Source organism: Myodes glareolus, chromosome X, assembly GCF_982192425.1.
Source record: "Myodes glareolus chromosome X, mMyoGla1.1, whole genome shotgun sequence".
In the NCBI taxonomy this organism is placed as follows: Eukaryota; Metazoa; Chordata; class Mammalia; order Rodentia; family Cricetidae; genus Myodes; species Myodes glareolus.
Genome location: NC_142053.1, coordinates 110,085,700 through 110,103,846, shown reverse-complemented (window position 1 = coordinate 110,103,846; position 18,147 = coordinate 110,085,700). Strand labels below are relative to the sequence as shown.

The following is an 18,147-nucleotide window of genomic DNA, read 5'->3' as shown; positions in this document are numbered from 1 at the left end:
ACAACCCAGTCATGCAGGGGCCCTCATCTCACATTGAGATCTGCACAACTGCTGGAAACCAGTCTCATTCATCTGTAAGCCAGTCAATCTGTGTTGCTTTGTACCACAAGACCACAGCCCAAAGCGACCAAGACAAAAGATGATCTCTGACTGCCCTCTATAATCTTGTTCTTTTAGATATTTGTCCCTATGCCTCACTGCTTTCTACAAATGTGTCACAGTCACAAAATAGGTCCAACGGGACAAAGTTAAATCATCTTTGGCCAACTTGTTCTAATTTCTTTTTGCCCATATCCAATAATGTTTTGTCATACTATTTTGGTGAAGTCCTTAGAAATGCATATTTTAGAATATTCTATCCTGCAAGGTTAAGGTTAACTAAAGCTGTACTTAACAAGGTTAATATAAACTGGACTGAAGGAAAGATGGTGCTTTGAAGATTCTTCTTTACATTTAAAGGGATTCTCTCTCTCTCTCTCTCTCTCTCTCTCTCTTTCTCTCTCTCTCTCTCTCTCTCCCCTTCCCCCACCAGAGTGTACCTGCATGTGTTAATGTATGTGGAGATAACTTTGGCATCGTTCTCCTGGGGAATCATCTATCTTGACATTTTGAGGTGGGGTCACTCACTGAGACCTAGGGCTCCCCTGATTGTGATAGGCTGGTTGGCCATCAAGTCCTCTTTCTACTCCCTCAGCCCTGAGATTATAAGTACATTCTACCACATCTGTTTTTTTTTTAAACTAGTGTTATGAGGACTCCTTATGAAGCAAGCACTTTCCCAAGGGAGCTGTCTTCTCAGGCCCTATGTTACCATATTTGCATAATCTCCAGTTGTTCAAACATAAATTTCATGACATGTTTCATATTGATAAAGGACAGAGGATGCGATAAACTGACCAAAAGAAGCAAGACACTTTTAGTGGCAGTGAGAAGTGTCAAACTTGTTCTGTTTGGGGAAATTAATAAAATATACCAATAGACATTTGGATTTTTTCTTCTGATACTGAAATAAGATAGAATTAATTCCTCTTTAATAATCTTCATATGAAAGCTGCATCCCTTTTAATTTTCCAGGAGATTTTTCAAAAAAGAAAACTCAGAAATAATCAATGCAGATGATAACTTTTATATTACAATACAATTACAATTATAATTTCCTACTATAGATTTATCACACATTTGTCATGTAAAATGAAGAAATTTTAATCATTCATTTCAAGATGTACACCAAATGGGAATTAACAAACACTCCAAAAGCTTTTCATTTAAATGGATGCCTTTAAAATTGTTAAAAAAAAAGGGAATTTAAAAACTATCATTTTCAGTTTTTACTTTCATCAAAACCTTAAAAGTAAATATCATAGACAGCATTTGTAAAAGTTGGAGGGAATATGTGAGAGGGTTTGGAGGGAGAAAGGAGAAGGAGGAAATGTTGTAATTATAATCTCAAAAATATTTCAAAAAGTCATTGAAAAGAAGGATTAATGCAATCACAATGCAACATAACTCTATAGCCACGTCTATATCGTCAAGTTCACCAGCATCTTAATGACAAATGTTCTTAGGAATTGAAAAGTAAGTAGAATAGGCTGCCAGCTGATTGCCCATGTGGTCTAACCCTCTGACACTGATGATCTGCGACAAAGATGGCAGACCGTCCCTGCATTTCAGTCCAAGGAAATGGTTAATGACTGACTCAGCCAATCGCTCATCTTGGTCAGACTATTTTCCCTTAGCCAAGGTGTTCTGAGCTGTGTTATAGTTACTCTCATGTCTACCTTTTCCTCTCTCCCTCTCACTGTGACCAATCCACCCTCCTCCCTACAAGGGTCTTTCTCACGTTCAGTACTTCCATGCAGGCCCACTGTGAGCAACCATAGTTGCTATGAGATCATGACCACAGTGGCTGCGTCATGCCCAAATGAGAGCATCCTCAGCCCTTCTCCATGTCTTCCAGCTCATACATTCTTTCGACCACCTCTTCCACAAAGTTACCTGAGCCTTAGAGGGACTGATGCAAGGACCCTGTTTAGGGACGAGCAGCACCTTGAGCAGCCCCGAGTTTCTGCACTCATCACAGTCCTTTGCAAAGAGAAGCCATGTGTTTTTAGGATGGCACGGAGTCATGACTTCCCAGTATCAATATTGCTTAATGGATTCAGTGTAGAAATTGTCATAGCGTGAATCATTTTCAGTCAGGACCACGTTTTTCAGACTTTGCCAAAACAAGTTTTCCGCTTTGGGGTTGTCAGGCCACTGGAGGATGGAACTCTTACAGATTCTCCGCCGCAGCCTCAGGTACTGGGAATGCTGTAACACGGGTTCCAGGAGGATGAAGATAATCACATCCATGTTCTCATCCAGTAGCCTCTGCAAGGCCAAGTAAAAAGCTGTTTTAAAGTTCCAGCTCTTGGCATATTTTTTGGTTAAAACAAAGATTGTTTTCTTGCTCTGGTTTATGCTCTGCACGAGGTTCTCGATGATGGCTAATCCTGGATCCCAATCCCTTTCCTCTAAGCAAAGGAGGACATTTTTGCCTTCACTCTCTTCAAGGTGGTAGCGCAGATCATTGACGACCCAGTCAGTAACAGACACATCTTTGGTGTCATAAGAAATGTAAGCATCGTAGAAAGTTCGGGTTGTGGCCAAAGACCTGTAGCCTCTTAACTTAGCTGAACACATGTGATAGATAAACCAAATATCCCAGTAAAACAAATGGTGACCCAGGGTGGCCAGCATAAATGTGGAGGTGATCAGGAATGTGAGGGAAAACAGGATCACTGCAGTGGTATCTGAAAGACAAGTCATGAGCTCTAGACTCATGACGCTCTTCCCCTTTTGATCTCCAGGACTGGTGCAAATAACATCTACTAATCTAGGAATTTTGATGTTCGTGTTTTCATCTATCCAGCTTCGAAAATCACTTGTGTCGCACGTGCAGTCAAAATGGTTCCCGCTTAGTTCCAGAACAGCCAGACTTGTGTTAGTCTTGGTTTGCAGGGAAGATTTATTGATCATCTTTATCATGTTGAAACTTAGATCCAGGTGGACTAGACTATTGGCTTCAGAGAGGAAGCCAGGAGGCAGGTGCGAGAATTTATTATGGCCCAGCAGCAATATCTTCAGGGAATATGTAAACTTAGAGAGGCAATTGGTTAGAAAATACAGCTTGTTTCTCCGTAAGTCCAGTAAATGGAGCCGAGGAAAATACTGGAGGGATGTCCAATTAAAAAAATGTAACTTGTTCCCATTGACACGTAGCACTTTGAGGCTCCGGGGCAAGCTGAGGAATGCTTTAGTGGGGATTTGTTGAAGGTTATTGTACGATAAGTCTAGGTGTGTCAGATTCCTGAGACTTCTGAAAATGGTCTGGTAGCTGGTGTCATCTGTATTCCACAAAAGGTCAAGGCGGTTTCCGCTGAACACCAGTTTTTTCAGGGACATGCTTTTCAGCTCTTTGTCCTCTGTGAGTGTGTAAATGCCATTGTAGCCCAGGTTCAACACTTTGAGGTTCATTAAATTCTGGATAAATCCTAAGCGGTGTGTTACCCCTGCTATACTGAAATAGTGTGCATTGTGACTCAGGTCGAGCACTTCCAGTTTGCGAAGTTCGCTGAAAGCATTGTTGTTATCGAAGTCCAGTCGGTTGTGAGATAAATCCAAGTATCTGAGGTTGGGCATGGCTGAGAATTCTGTGCCACTCAACACTTGATTGTTAGCATTGAAGGACAGATTTAAGCAGGCAATGTCATGAAAAGGTTCAAATTGATTTTTCTCAATAAGGAAAATATTGTTTAAACTTAAATCCAAGGCTTTGCCATGCTTAGCGCACTGTGGCTTTATTAAAGGTCTGGTGCTGTGATAAAAATTCGCATGTGGATCAAACTTGGTGACCCTTGAGCCAGATTTAAGGAGATGATATGGCAAAGAGGAGTTGTTTGTGTGGTCTGCTATGGGTGTTATACGGTTTTCTGACAATGAGATAACTTTCAGGTTGGGAAAATCTTGGAAAATTTTAAAGTCAATTTTCGTAATGAAGTTAACGCCCAAGTCTATAGTGGTTAAGTTTCGAAGACTCTGAAGGGGTGCAAAATTCTTCTGTTCAAGTTTGTGAAATACATAGCCCTTTAAGTGCAACCTCTTGAGAGAATGAAGCTTAGAGAAGTTCGAGGAAATATTAATAGATGGCAAATATTTGCTTTGTTGAAAGTTGTAAGAGAGATCAAGGATTTGTAAGTTGGGTAGTTTTGTTAAAAATTCCCCTGAAGCAATTTCTTGTAGTAAATAGTTGAATTCAAGATGGAGTTCTGTCAGATTTGTCAGATTGTCAAACCAGGTGGAAGGAATGGACTGGAGGGAAGTGCTGGAGAGGTTTAGATATTGAAGTCGGGTGAGACCTTGAAAAGCAAGGCGATGAATGGTGAGGGACAAGTTTTTCTCACAAGGCGTGCATTGAAATGGGGCATTGTAACACCTCGGACAGTTTCCACTCAGATCTAGTAATGTTAAATGTTCCAGTCCCTTGAAGTCTTCCTGCGTGATAGTCATAATCTTGGCATTGCTCAGAAAAAGTTTTGTTAGGGAGCTTGGTAGTTTGGGAGGCACGTGGAAAAGCCTGTTGAAAGACAATGAGAGCACCTTCAGGTGTATAAGGTTTTGAAATGCCCCATCTTCCACGATAAAGTTTTGATCACAATAAAAATAGCAGTTCCAGCTCAAATCGAGTCTCTCCAAGTTCCTAAGCCCCAAAGTGTTGTTTTTAGTTGTCGTATTTATATTGTTTTGAATTAGGCTAAGTTCTGTCAAAGACTCAGGCAAGCCAGTAGGCATAGCATCTAATTGGTTGTCTTCAAGTAGTAGCACCTTCAGATTTTTTAGGTTGAGGAATGCTCCATCTGTAATAGTCATACCACTTTTATTTTCATTTGGATGTGCTTGATTGGCATTGTGGTTCAGATTTATTTTAGTGAGGTTTCGCAGCTCTCGAAAGGACTCGTTTGTTACATGCATGATGGAATTGTCAGACAAGTTTATTTCTGTCACATTTTTGCCTATAGTTTGGGGAACTTCTTGAAGTCTGCGATCATTGCATTCTGCAATCACAACGCCATTTTTCTTTATCTCATCACAGGGATAGCTTCTGGAGTAATTTGCTCTGAAGAAGAACTCACTGGTTCCAGATGAGAGCAGGCAAAAGTAAGTCAGAATCCATGACTGAAGGGCCATGTTTCCCTATGGAAAAACCAAAGGTAGAAGCACAGTATTAAAGCGGCAACATCTGCTGGGTGTTTCTTGACAGAACTAAGAGTGTTCCATAAAACTTATATGATCCTCGAGATGTGAAATGCTACTAATAGCTTAATACATTGCATCAAAGGAGTTTCAGAATATTTATGTGTTTGTAGCTTCCAGGGGATTAAAAATTCAAGTTGAAACTCTCTGAGATATGATGTCAGGAAGTTTTTGAAGAGGCATTAATCAAGATGCCCCCCTCCACGTGAGTCTTAGATGAAGCATGGTTGTGGGTAACACAAAGTCTATAGCATGGTATGGCATGTATTTTTAGCAACAAACTATTTGTATAACCACTCTTTTGCGTGTGTAGTGTGCATGCATGTGTGTGGAAGCCAGACGTTTGTTGCTGGACTGTGTTCCCACCTGGACCCCGGCTAGCTTACCCCCGAAATAATTACACGGAGACTGTATTCATTTAAACACTGCCTGGCCCATTAGTTCTAACCTCTTATTGGCTAGCTCTTACATATTGATTCAACCCATTTCTAATAATTTGTATGTCACCACGAGGTAGTGGCTTACTAGAAAGATTCTAACCTATGTTTATCTCGGGCCGGAGCTTCATGGCATCTGCCTGACTGTTTCTTTCTTCCAGCATTCGGTTGTATCTACTCCACCCATCTAAGGTCTGGCCTATCAAAAGGCCAAGCTTCTTTATTTAACCAATGAAAGTAACACATAGACAGAAGGCCCACCTACTCCAGACATTGAAACATGTTTCTTCCTTAGTCACTGCCCATTTTATTTACTGAGGTAAGAACTCCCATGAAAACACAGGGCTTACCAAATTGACTAGTCTAGATTGCCAGCTTGCCCCAGAGATCCAGTGTGTTTGTCTCTCAAGACCTGGGATTACAGGTAGGCCACCACACTTGACCAGTTCATATGTGGCTTCTAGGGGCTCAAAACTTGGGTCCTCACATGACACAGCGAGGGTCTTATCCACTGAATTGTTTTCCCAGCCCTTCTTGGTGTAAGTCTTGATAAAATTTTGTCCAGTCCCTAAGAAGAACTCAAGACTGGCATTCATCTTAGTATCCTCTAAAACACTTAAGTCAAAGGTATCACCTGCTTTACATAGTTCTTGTAGTTATTTTCTCTGCTTCTTTTGGTCTTCTGTGGTGATGATGCTTATCATTTTCTCATAGTTCTTTACATTTCTAGAAACAACAATCACTGTAAATTATTTTCCTAACATTTTCCCTGTTAAATTTATCATTTCATTTTCTCACGTTAAAATATTTCACCCCATTAGAACTAGTTTGACATAAAGTGTGAGAGGTAAACTCTTATTCTTTTCTTTTTTGTTTTGTTTTTCAAAGTGAGGCTTTTTCTGTGTAGCCCTGACTGTCCTGGAACTCACTCTACAGGCCAGGTTGACCTTGAACTCAGAGACCCAACTGCCTCTGCTTCCTAAGTGCCAGGATTAAAGGTGTGCACCACCACTTGGCAAGGTATTCTTTTCTAAATGGAGACCCAGCTGTCTCAGAATCATTTACTGAATCACCCAATCAAGCCCTGCTTTGTTATGTTCAGGGTTCTACATACAACTTTCTTGTACATTTGGATCCATTTTTATACTCTCTGACCTGTTTCATCTGTCCATTTATATTCAATATACTCTTATCATATAGAATCTTCTTATGAACACAACTCAATAGAAAAAATGGACCAAAATATATTAACATTAAAAATTAAAATGTGAGTAGGTGTTTATGTGTGTAGACGTTTTGTCTGCATGTATGTCTGTCTACCATGTGTGCCCGGTACCCTTGGAGGCCAGAAGAGGGCACGGTCCCTTGGCCCTGGAGCTACTGATGGTTATAAGCCACCATATAGGTGTGGGGAATTGAAGCTGGATGCTCTGGAAAAGCTCTCTCAACCACTTAGCTAGCTCTTCTACCCCTGGGAATACTTGTTAAGCACAGAAAAACATATTCAGCCTTACTCAATAAGTTACACCGATCCTAGTTTGAAACCAAATCTGCTGTGCCGCTGGACATGTGAAGCAGGGACTCTCATATTTTGCTGGTAGAAATAGAAGTTAATGCCACGTCCAAGATGTACAGCAGTTTTCTACGCCTTTTAAAAAACTAGAAATGTAGACTTGGAATCAGACATATCAACTCTAGAATTAGATCCTGGGGACATAGATACACATGTCAGTGTCTACAAAGAAAGATGTTCAAAGCAAAGCTTTTAGCAATAGTGAAAGTTTGGAAACAATCTAAATATCTGTAGCTAGAGGTCTGGTTGTAGTGCTGTCGCAGAGTCCTGTGTAGCAATGGAAAATATATAAGACAATTTCTATATTCATTCATTCATTCAACAAATATTTATTGGCTGTCTATTTCATTTCAGGAACTGTTTTCAAACTCAACACCGGAAAAGAATAAATGAAAATATCTGGCTATCTGATGTCTATACTGAGAGGTAGAAAGGTAGATAGAACATTAGGTAGGAAGACAATAGAGATGAGAAGGGAGATGGTTATGTAGAAGGTCCTTCAGTTGGAGTTACGTGACATTTTTGTTATAATTCAACTGGGGTTGTACATTTGGGAAGAAAGACATGCATACGTACTTCATGGAAGTACAGTGTGTCATTCTAGTGAGACCAAGACTACATACTATCAGCGTGACTTTTGCAGTTGATGCAGACCTTGATCATGTCCCTGAGAGAATGTTGGTAAGGTTTCTATTACGACCTTTAATTACAGAATGAAAAGCACATTAATTTGTAAAGGGGACTATGGGGAACACGTGTCATGATAAAATCGCATCTCAGACATTTTCCTTTGCAAACAAGTAGAGCTACCGAGAGAAGGACATCCTTGGTGAACCCAGAGAGCAGGCTCCATCTACTGTGCTCCCACTTCCTCAAGTTTAGATTTCCACACCTAGTTTCAAACACAAGTATGTATTTCATACACAACAGCGCAATTGAACACGAGAAGCTCTACAAACCATTTGTCAATAACAGAGGAGAAGAGTTGCTTGATGTTCCTTCAGGAGGAAAGCAGTCTCCCACACACTTTAAAGGAACTGACTATGAATCATGGGTCGTGGAAATGAATAGAACTGATGGACTAGCCTGAAGTTTCTGACACCGGTCTTCTAAAATGCCACTGAGACAAAACCATGAGTGAAGAAATTCCAAATAGCCAGTCTTTGAAAAGTACAGCAAAAGATGAGCCGTGGCCAGCGGGGAAGTTGAGGAGAAATGACTGATTGACCAAGGCTCAAGCTTTGACAGGTCCTCACAGAGTTTCTGCTCATTACTGTCTTAGCCACTGTCTATTGCTGTGAACAGAAACCATGGCTAAGGCACCTTATATAACCAAAGACATTTAGCTGGAAGCTTGCTTACAGCTTCAGAGGGTTGGTCCCTGATTACCACAGTGGGGAACATGGCGGCAGGTAGGCCGGCATGATCCTGGATCTGTATAGTAGCTGAGAGATCACATCGGATACAAAGTTGGAGGCAGAAATAAGGCGAGACTGGGCCTGGTGTGGGCTGTTGAAACCACAAAGTCCAATCCTAATGACACACCTCCTCTAAGAAGCCCACATCTCCTAATCCTTCAAAGACAGTCTATCAAACTCAAATTTATGAGGCTGTGGGAGCTATTCTCATCCAAACCGCCACAATTGCCAATGCTTATTTCCCAAGGCACTCAGCTGAAGTCCAGGGAACATCATCAAACACTCCCTGGCAGAGCATGACACATGCATTTGTGTTTTAGAGCAACAGAGAGTGCAGACACGGGCTGCATTTAATCAGTAAAGTATTACTATAACGGTAACAGAGAGAAGCCAAATCACAGATGAAGTAAGGCAGACTTCGTTTTCCTCTCTCCCCTTTCTTCTTTCTCCTCTCCTGTCCTCTTTCTCTCCTCCTTCCATCCTTCTCTTCTTCCTAGACTCTTTGGTCCATTTCATCTGTCTATTGGTACTTGATACATAATATGTAGAGTCCTCTTATGAACACAGCTCAGCAACATATGGACCAAAATATAGTTACTTTTTCCTCTTCCTCTTCTTTCTGTCTTCCTTCCCCAATTCTCCCTCCCCTCCCCTCCTTCCCTCCTTTCATTCTCTTCTCTCTCCTCTTCTTACTCCTCCTTTCTCTCTTCTCTCCATTCCTCCTCTTCCTTAATCCTTTCTTCTCTCCTCTTCTCCTCACCCCCACTCCCTTTCCCTATTGACATGTTGGAGATGGAGTGCAGGGCTCTACCACAAACTCATGTTTGCTAGATTATAATCAGTGAAACATATATGAAATGGTAACTATGAAAATAAAATAGAGAAGCAGCAATTTTTGAGTAAAACACCTGAATGCAATATTGAAAGTAAAACATATAGAGACAGACACATACAGAGATGGAGAAAGTTCATGGAGCAGTTTGCACCACAGAATCCTGGGAAGGTTTGGGAGCTAGGAAGCAGAGGCATCTCAGGGGAGGCAGGGCAGTGGATTGGTTGAGAGTCTGAATAAGAAGTTAAACTGGGAACTAGAAAGAGGGCCCAGTAGTTAAGACTGCTCGTCCAGAGGACCAGGATTAAATACCCAGCACCCACACGGCAGCTTATAGCTGTTTCTAACTCCAGTTCCAGGGGATCCAACACCCTCCTCTGGCTTCCATAGACACTGAAAGGAAGTGATGGACAGACGTACAGACATACAAGCAGGCAACACCCACCCCCTGACACACACACCTTTATGCATATTAGATTGTCCTTGTCCCAACTCTTACATTCTAGACTTCAAAGTCTGGAATGGTGAAATCCAGGAACCTTTGACACAAGACAAGGCCAGGATGAGCTACCAGAGAGAGAACATGAAAGGCAGAGGGTTAAAGAATGCTCTGTCAGTAGAGCACAGGACACCATACTCATCCCAGGCTTAGCTCTGGGAACCCTGACATCTGTCTCACTAGTGAACATCCTCATCAGCACCCCAGGCAGGAAGCTGCAGGGACACGCTTTGGGCTAGTAGGGCCTGGATCAGGGTGAGGCCAAGGAGACACATGCCATAGCTGCACAATGATAGGGGACTTGAAAACAAAACTTGACTAATGAAAAACTATCTCTCCTAAGAGCAAGGCCACATTTGCTCTCCTCCGTCTGGCTCCAGTCCCAACACAACTTTCTGCACAAAACAGGTATGGATTGAGAGCTGAGGCTTGCTAGGATTTTTATTTTCTTTTTGGTTCGACCTGACTTTTTTACTCTGTAGCTCAGACTGGCTTTGAACTCACGATCCTCCTTAGTTTCCTGAATGCCGAGATTACACTTGCATGCCATCACACCTGGCCTGATGTGTAGGTTCATTTTCTAAGATTTCTTTGGTTTTAAGTTACGCGTATTTGTGTGTTGTTGGGGGACAGTACATGCATGTGAGAGCGGGGGCCCCTGGAGGCCAGGGCAGAACATTGGCTCTTGTAGACCTAGAGTTACAGGTGGCTTTGAGCGACCCTACTTGGGTGCTGGGAACCGCACTCTAGATTCTCTACAAGAGCAATGCATGCTTTGAACTGCTGAGCAGTTTCTCCAGTCCCTGGTTTGTTCTTAATGATAGGACAAAGAGATTATGTGTCTTGAATATTGAGTTTACTGGTGCCCCTGTTCTTTCTTAGGGTTCTCTTCAGAGCCCCCACCAAGGATTGACGCCTGCCTAGCATGAGGGCTGGGACTGTGGCACGTGTGGGTTTCTACTGTTTGAGCGCTCACAGTCGCGACACTTGGTTACCCACGAAAGCAGTAGTGCTACAATCCCGCCATTCAATGGACCCCATCACCAGGATAATTGATCCAAAAAGTTCTCTGTACAGTCATGCCCTTTAGCCGACAGCCTAAAATCCCTGAGGAGGAGGAGGAGGACGCAACTGCAGGGCTCAAAGGATTTCATGGGTGTTGCCTTGGTCAACTGGAGAAAACCGAAACTCATTAATTCAAGAAAGCCCATGAATCATAAACACCAACCAAAAAAGTAACAACAGAAAGAAAACAGCTTAACTTCCCCTCTGGCTACCAAAAAGCAGCTGCCACTGTTCTGGAAGTGATTTCATAGCTTCTTTTTTTTTTTTTCCTATTTTCTGTGCACAGAACTGTACCCCGGTTGCTTCCATGGTACACAGCCTTCAGTTCTCTTGAAGGCATCAAGCAACCCTAGGAACCCTGCCTCTGTCACATCGAGCAGATCTTTCTTTCCATGCTGTGCCCTGATAGATATCTATGAGCCCTTTGGAAACACTGCTATAATAAAAAGAGCAGTTCAAAAAGTACCCCGTGCGGATCATGGGCAGGCTGGGAGCCGCCCTGTACCCACTGGTCCAGTGGTCTTTAGACGGGAAAACTCTAGGTGCACGGCAAGCCACAGCACCTCTAGGCAAGACCCAAGTGAAGACCACACAACCCACAATGCAGGCCTGGCAGCAGGGTGTAGAGTTAGTTCCACCCTTTTTGCATTCATTTTGCACAGAAAACTCCTTCTTTTACCCTCTTCGAGGGTTCCTTCATGACAAGTTGGACTCAGAGGCAAGGGTATCATGAGGTCTAGATCAACCCGAGTTAGCTAGTAAGATCTTGTCTCAAAATATAAAAAATGAAAACCAAACCACACTGATGAACAAAAACACAAGAAGGATTTGATAGGGTAGCTTAGCAGTTGAGTGCTCACCTAGCGTGCCACTGGCCTTGAATTCTCCCCCTGAGCAATACAAGAAAAACAAGTTTGATTTTCCTTTAACATGCCATAATTTGCCTCAGACCAGATGGATCCCTTTCTGGAAACGGTCCTGCTTAGGCCTGGTAGCTCCAAAGGGCCCCAAAATCCTATCCGTCCTTATAAACAACAAATTGATTCACTTAACTATTCTGGCGCCACATGGGTGGGATTCAAGTAGAGCTGAAAATTTGCTAGCCTGAAGTTCTGGCTTACTTTGCATGGTTTCAGATTAGTGTTTACTTGATAATGTTGATCGCTGATTAGTTATGTCATTAACTAATTAAGGAATAGATATTCACGGGCTTAAGAGATTGTTCAGGGGTTAAGAGCACCTACTGCTCTTGCAGGGAACCCTGATTAAGTACCCGTATTGTGACTGAGAACAGCCTGTAACTTTTAGTTCCAGAGGATGGACACTGTATTTGAGGGCACCAGTTATGCATGCAGTGAACTTGCATACATGCAGGCTAACACTTATATACATAAAATAAAAAAATATTTTAAAAGGAAAGAGATACTCAAATATGATTTATCATCTTAGTTGAAGTTAGTAGTAGATTCTTTATTTCGTCTGGTGGATTCATGCATTGCTTTGGAGAACAAGAGGAAACATGGTGCCAATCAAAAGCCCTTGGTGCTGAAGAGATGAATCCTGTGGCCAGCACACTTAAGGATATGCTCAAAGTATGCCTTTTGGATTGTGGAGGGCTTTGCCATAAGAGAAGTACAGTGCATGTATCTGTTTATTTTATTTTTTTTTTATTTTTGAGACAGGGTTTCTCTGTAGTTTTTGGTGCCTGTCCTGAAACTAGCTCTTGTAGACCAGGCTGGCCTCGAACTCACAGAGATCTGCCTGCCTCTGCCTTGTATCTGTTTATTTTATCCTCATAAAAAACAAGTCTGTTTCCCAGACTTGGAACCTAATGCTTTGGGAGGTTAATTTATCCACGGTTACTCCAATAGTAGGCAGCCAAACTGAAGCAGAGCATAGATATGCTCAGATGGTTTCATGAGTTAGGGCTGGAAGCTAAGGAGCGCATTGACAGTGACCTGGCTACAGTGATGAGCAAAATCATCTTAGCTAGGGGCTGGAGAGATGGCTCAGTAGTTAAGAGGCTTATTGCTTTTGCAGAAGTCCTGGGCTCTGTTCCCGGCACATATTTCTTTAGTCATTTTGGACACCTATTGGCACCAGGCACACACATGGCACAATACTCCCATGCAAGCAAAACACTCAAATAAATAAAAATTAACAAGTCTCAAAAGTAATAAACTATCATATGTTTCACAGCTCTCAGATACAAATACTGGGGGCAGATACTCTACTTTGCCTTTCTGGGCTGATTAGGCCACCACAGAGAACATGCCTGACATTCTGGATCTTCTGAATTTCAATAGGATGACACAAAAGCTACTGAGATTAGACATAGGTACCAATGAGCAGCTCTCTCTTCACTCGAAAAGGATGCATGACTTGCATTTGCTAAGGCCCACACAGAACCACAGGCTTTGTGTTAACAAAATCTCTTTCTTTATTTATCTGAACAATTGTATGTTTGAGTCCATAGTTTAAAAATAGTTAAATCTGAAAACAGTAAAAAAAAATAGAATAGTAAAAATTTGTCTGGGTATATAGCTTTGTTGATAAAAATGTTACTTTGAAAGCACAAGGAACTGAGTGTGATCTCCCAGAACTGCATTAAAAAGAGAGGGGGTGGGAGAAGAAAGAAGGAAGGAAGGAAAAGAAAAGATAAAAAAGGAAAGAAAGCCTAGATATAGTGGCTGGAAAGACAGTGATAGGATTATCAATGGGACTCATTGAACACCTGACATAGCCTATTGGGCAAGTTCCAGGCAAGCAAGGAACCCTGTTTCAAACATTAAAATGGACAGAGTCTAAGGATTACACACATACACATTTGTTTCTGAGCACACAGGAGTACACACACACACACACACACACACACACACACACACGTAAAAATATCAAAATTTTCAACTGCTTTTAATACCCCAGTTGAACTTCGAAAGGCATTCCTTTCACAATGGTGATGTCCAGAATAGACCCGGTGGGTATCATAAAGATGTACCTGGAGAGCTTATCTAACTAACTATGGGTAATGACTCTCTCTGCTATGACATTCTCTCTGAGTCTGGGCTGTCCACAAGCCTGCCTTCTCTCCCATCAATTCTGCTGGTTTTAGGATTCTCACACGGAAAGATAAGAAGCAGTGATTGAAAGAAAAGGAACTCCAAGTTGGTCAACATAACTATATCATAAGAAAGTGGAATACAGAAAGAAGAGTGAGAGAAACAAAATAAGTTTGTGAAACTACCCACCTTATTCTCCCTGGTGACAGGTGGGAGTCAAGAACCTCTTGGTGTGAGTTAGAATCATGGAGAGACTCTTGGGGGTCAGCACGCTCAGGCTGAGCTCCAGATACAATACTAGTATCTTGGGTTATGGCTAGGCACTCAACTGCCATCACATTAATCCATGAGCTCTGCTTGTCAGAGAGGTAAGTAGATGTTAAGTCATAATGGCTAGTAAACAAGTTTCCGGGCCTTCTGGAATCTTTCCTCCCATTCCAAAGAAAATACTGTGTTCATTAACGAAGAGACCAAACCCTTCGTGTGTCATCGAGAAAGTGGTGTTTATCTGTGGCTGCACATTGGAGACACAAAGGAATTTCAAAAGCTACCAATGCCTAGTTAGAAATAAGCCCCCCTTTTCCCTTAAGATTCTCTCCATGATTCTAATTTATACCCCTGTCACCGATGGGAACGAAGTCGGTCATTTTGCAAGCTTACTTGGATTCTGTTACTTTCTTGTGTTACAGCTATGTTGACCATCATAGCAATTTACCAAATAAGAAGTGGACAACTTGAATTGCAATGTCACATGTGCTGTTGGTCTATTTGGACCCATCCCACATAGACCCCTGCAGTCATTTGTAAGCGTCGTAAGATTTTGGTGCAGAATAAACTGATATTCAAGATCCATAATAGACCTTAAGTGAGCCTAAAAATTAACTTCTAATAAGTTAACTAGACAGTATATTATTTTTAAAATGCACACCAAGGACTTATACAAGCAGTAAATGGCTGGGGAAAACATATGTGGTCAATTTTGGATGAAATTATTTTCCAGTCAGACTTCCCAATTGCTCTTCAAACCTCCCTGAAATTTCTATAAAATACAGCATTCAGAAAGACTTGTAGTTTTTTTGATTTTCAATCTGATACTTTTTGCCATTGATAAAAACAGATCACTTGCTGTATCTAGACAATGTGGAGCAACAGCAGAAGAGGTAGTGAGATGTGTGCTTTAAGGCTGCAAATAGGAAAAGCAACTGTTGCTACTGAAACTCAACCTTTTAGTAAGTTCAGTCATCACTAGGCTGCAGAAACTGATCCTGTCTGTAAAGCAATAGTTATCACGCTATGGGTCACGACCCTTTTTGGGTCACCTAAGACCGTGGGGAAACACAGATATTTACATTACGATTCTTCTTAATAGTAGCAAAATTAGAGTTAAGAAGCAGCAACAAAAATAATTTGTGGTTGGGGGGGTCACCACAACATGAGGAACTGTATTAAATGGTCAAAGCACTTGGAAGCTTGAGACCATCGTTACAAAGGGAAGAAACTTACCACATTCTACAGTCAAAAGAAGATAAAAACGTTTGTCTCCTCCACCATCATCTCCAACCCTGTTGCTCCAGAGGAAAACATGCTCTTTAGCAGGGCCAGAAAATAACAGACCAGCTCAAATCCTATCTTGGAAGGGTCTTGCTTTCCTGTTTCAAATGATATGATTATCATTGCATTCGACTTTCAAAGTTTACTCTCTAATTAGTTTATACTAACATCCACACCAGCTCATCAGACCAGCATACAATTTGTGCTGCTAGATTCCTTTGACTTCTGCTATCGCTTTGCTCAGTTAGTATTTTCTTTGTTCATATCAGTAGCCATCAGCCCAGACTTCTGGATGAGAAAACATGTTTTGCTTGAGATCATTGAGCCAAGATCAGACCCATCTTACCTCTTTCCGGCTGAAGTATTCTCCCAAGAGCTTGCAGTCGCAGTGCAGTGTGGTTCCCTCTGTACAGTAGGTGTGCAGAGAGAAGACATTGGCTAACTTCTGAAATTTGTTCCCTTTAGCATCAGCAGAACCTAGCATGAGATTTGCAGAAGTTTATATGGGAAGACAGGAACTTGTGATTTCTTAACTGTTACCAAATCACTTATTGGCCGCACTTCAAAATTTCGAAACTTAATTCAGAGGAAAAGTCATTTATCAAATTATTTTTACATAACCCACACAGCATATTTTTATGAATTGATATCTACTTATGTCTATGGCTATCTTAGGGTTTTGTTGAGCAGGATTAGGGGAAACGGGTGATAAAACACAGAGAAAATACCATTTTAATGGAAGAAAAGATGTAATATATTTTTAAAAGCAAACACCTTTACCATAAATGTGTATCGACTTTGGAATATCTGAAATGCATCTTTAGTTATTTAACTCACAAATGCTTCTGCTTTCCTCCACACATTTCTAAGGCTGCCACACTGTGTAGGTGGCCAGGGGAATGCCCACTGAGCAATGCCTGGGGTCCTTCTACTTCATGTAGCACCTGGCATGCACTATATGCTCAATAAAAGTTCATTCAAAAAATAAAGTAAGTGTTCATTGAGTGAATGAATCAGTGAGTAGACAATGAGCATTCTAGAGGCTGGGAATTTCTCCTTCTCTGATTTGACTGGATAAAATTAGACTTGTAGCTTCCAGAGCCAGGGCTTCCTCAGGTTTCCCCTAGAAAGGTGTCCACAAGTCCACAATCAAGAAGGGTGGAGCCAAATCGGACCCAGAAGTAAAAATGAAATTTTTACCCAGGAGTATTTGGCAATTTGACATGCTAAATATGACCACTAGCTTCAATTTCTAATTATAAAAATATTATCACCCTCAGAAAGTGATTCCATATTTTTTTTCTCATCACTTAACAGATAGGACAAAGCTGCCCTCAACTGTTAATCAGTTTTGAATTTTATGAATGAAATAACTGTGGGAGATTGTTTTCCTCTCACTATATGAGGACATACATGATATCAGAAATTTGCCTCTTGTCCTGAAAAGCTGTCTCTTTACAGAAAGAGCTTGCTGACCTCTGGAGAAAAAAATGTAGGTCTGAGTGAGATGTTCTGTCCTATGGTATCCTCTCTCACCAAATTAAAGGAAACCACAGTGGAGTGACGTTCATTTATGTGGACCACAGAAAGCCTGCTTATGAAGGAAAACCTTGTAAACATTACAGAATGACTTGGGTGATCATTCCTAGATTGACTGACCTCTGAGGATCAGTCCCCGAGAAATTAAAGATCTGGCTATGGCTGGGGAGAGCTTTCCAGGACCCAGGACAACAGGGACCATAGACAGCTCAGGCATTTGTGACATGACCAGATATTTTTTTAAAAGAGTGTAAATGTTTATTTTAGCTCACAGCCTAAGAAATTATGCAGTCCATCACCGCAGGGAAGGCATGGACTTATGACCAGTAAGACCTCAGAAATCAAAGACTTCATTTGGATACCTCTTGCTTTCTTGATTTTGCCTGAAACATTGTTCAGAGGTTCTAGCAAAGTATGACGCTGCACACTTGTAATCTGAGCACTTGGAAAGTAGAGGCAAGAGGACCAGCACACATTTGAAAACAGTTTGATCTCTGTAGTGGGTTCCAGGTCAGTGAAGCCTTCACACTAAGATCCTATTTCCAAAAACCAACACCCTAAACAATAGCAGCATCAACAGAAAAACAGAAGGGTGGCCGAACAGGCTCTCTTGGACTAGATAGAATATGTGCCTCTTGTGGTCTGTGTTCAAAGTTTCAAAATATCAATTAATTATAAATCAATTCATTGGAATCTTATAAAACATGATTATGATTGAGACTTCATCCTGATGAATTCCATTGCTGGTGGGAATGCAAACTTGTGCAACCACTTTGAAAAGCAGTGTGGCGGTTTCTCAGGAAATTTGGGATCAACCTACCCCAGGATCCAGCAATACCACTCTTGAGAATATACCCAAGAGATGCCATATCATACTACAAA

General features: G+C 41.5%; 1 protein-coding gene across 6 annotated transcripts; it reads right to left on the bottom strand.

Moving 5' to 3' along the window:
* Positions 1 to 1,106: 1,106 nt before the first annotated feature.
* Tlr8 (toll like receptor 8) lies at positions 1,107 to 16,214 on the bottom strand. Of its 6 annotated transcripts, none has more exons than XM_048446235.3 (4): positions 16,073 to 16,199; positions 15,679 to 15,737; positions 6,364 to 6,455; positions 1,107 to 5,232 (listed from the first exon to the last, which is right to left on the bottom strand). In XM_048446235.3, the coding sequence occupies exon 4, from the start codon at positions 5,224 to 5,226 to the stop codon at positions 2,140 to 2,142; it is 3,087 nt and encodes a 1,028-aa protein (XP_048302192.2). In that variant the 5' UTR covers positions 5,227 to 5,232; positions 6,364 to 6,455; positions 15,679 to 15,737; positions 16,073 to 16,199; the 3' UTR covers positions 1,107 to 2,139. The 6 variants fall into 6 exon arrangements, with proteins under 6 accessions (XP_048302192.2, XP_048302191.2, XP_048302193.2 ...); XM_048446234.3 differs by having other exon boundaries at positions 15,679 to 15,824; positions 16,073 to 16,198; XM_048446236.3 differs by lacking the exon at positions 6,364 to 6,455.
* Positions 16,215 to 18,147: the final 1,933 nt, after the last annotated feature.

Coding starts and splice junctions, on each gene's coding strand:
- Tlr8 (XM_048446232.3), bottom strand. CDS start 16,210: ATGCTAGGTTCTGCTGATGCTAAAGGGAACAAATTTCAGAAGTTAGCC. Junction 5,233..16,072: donor AATACTTCAGCCGGAAAGAG/GTAAGATGGGTC, acceptor GTTTTTCCATAG/GGAAACATGGCCCTTCAGTC.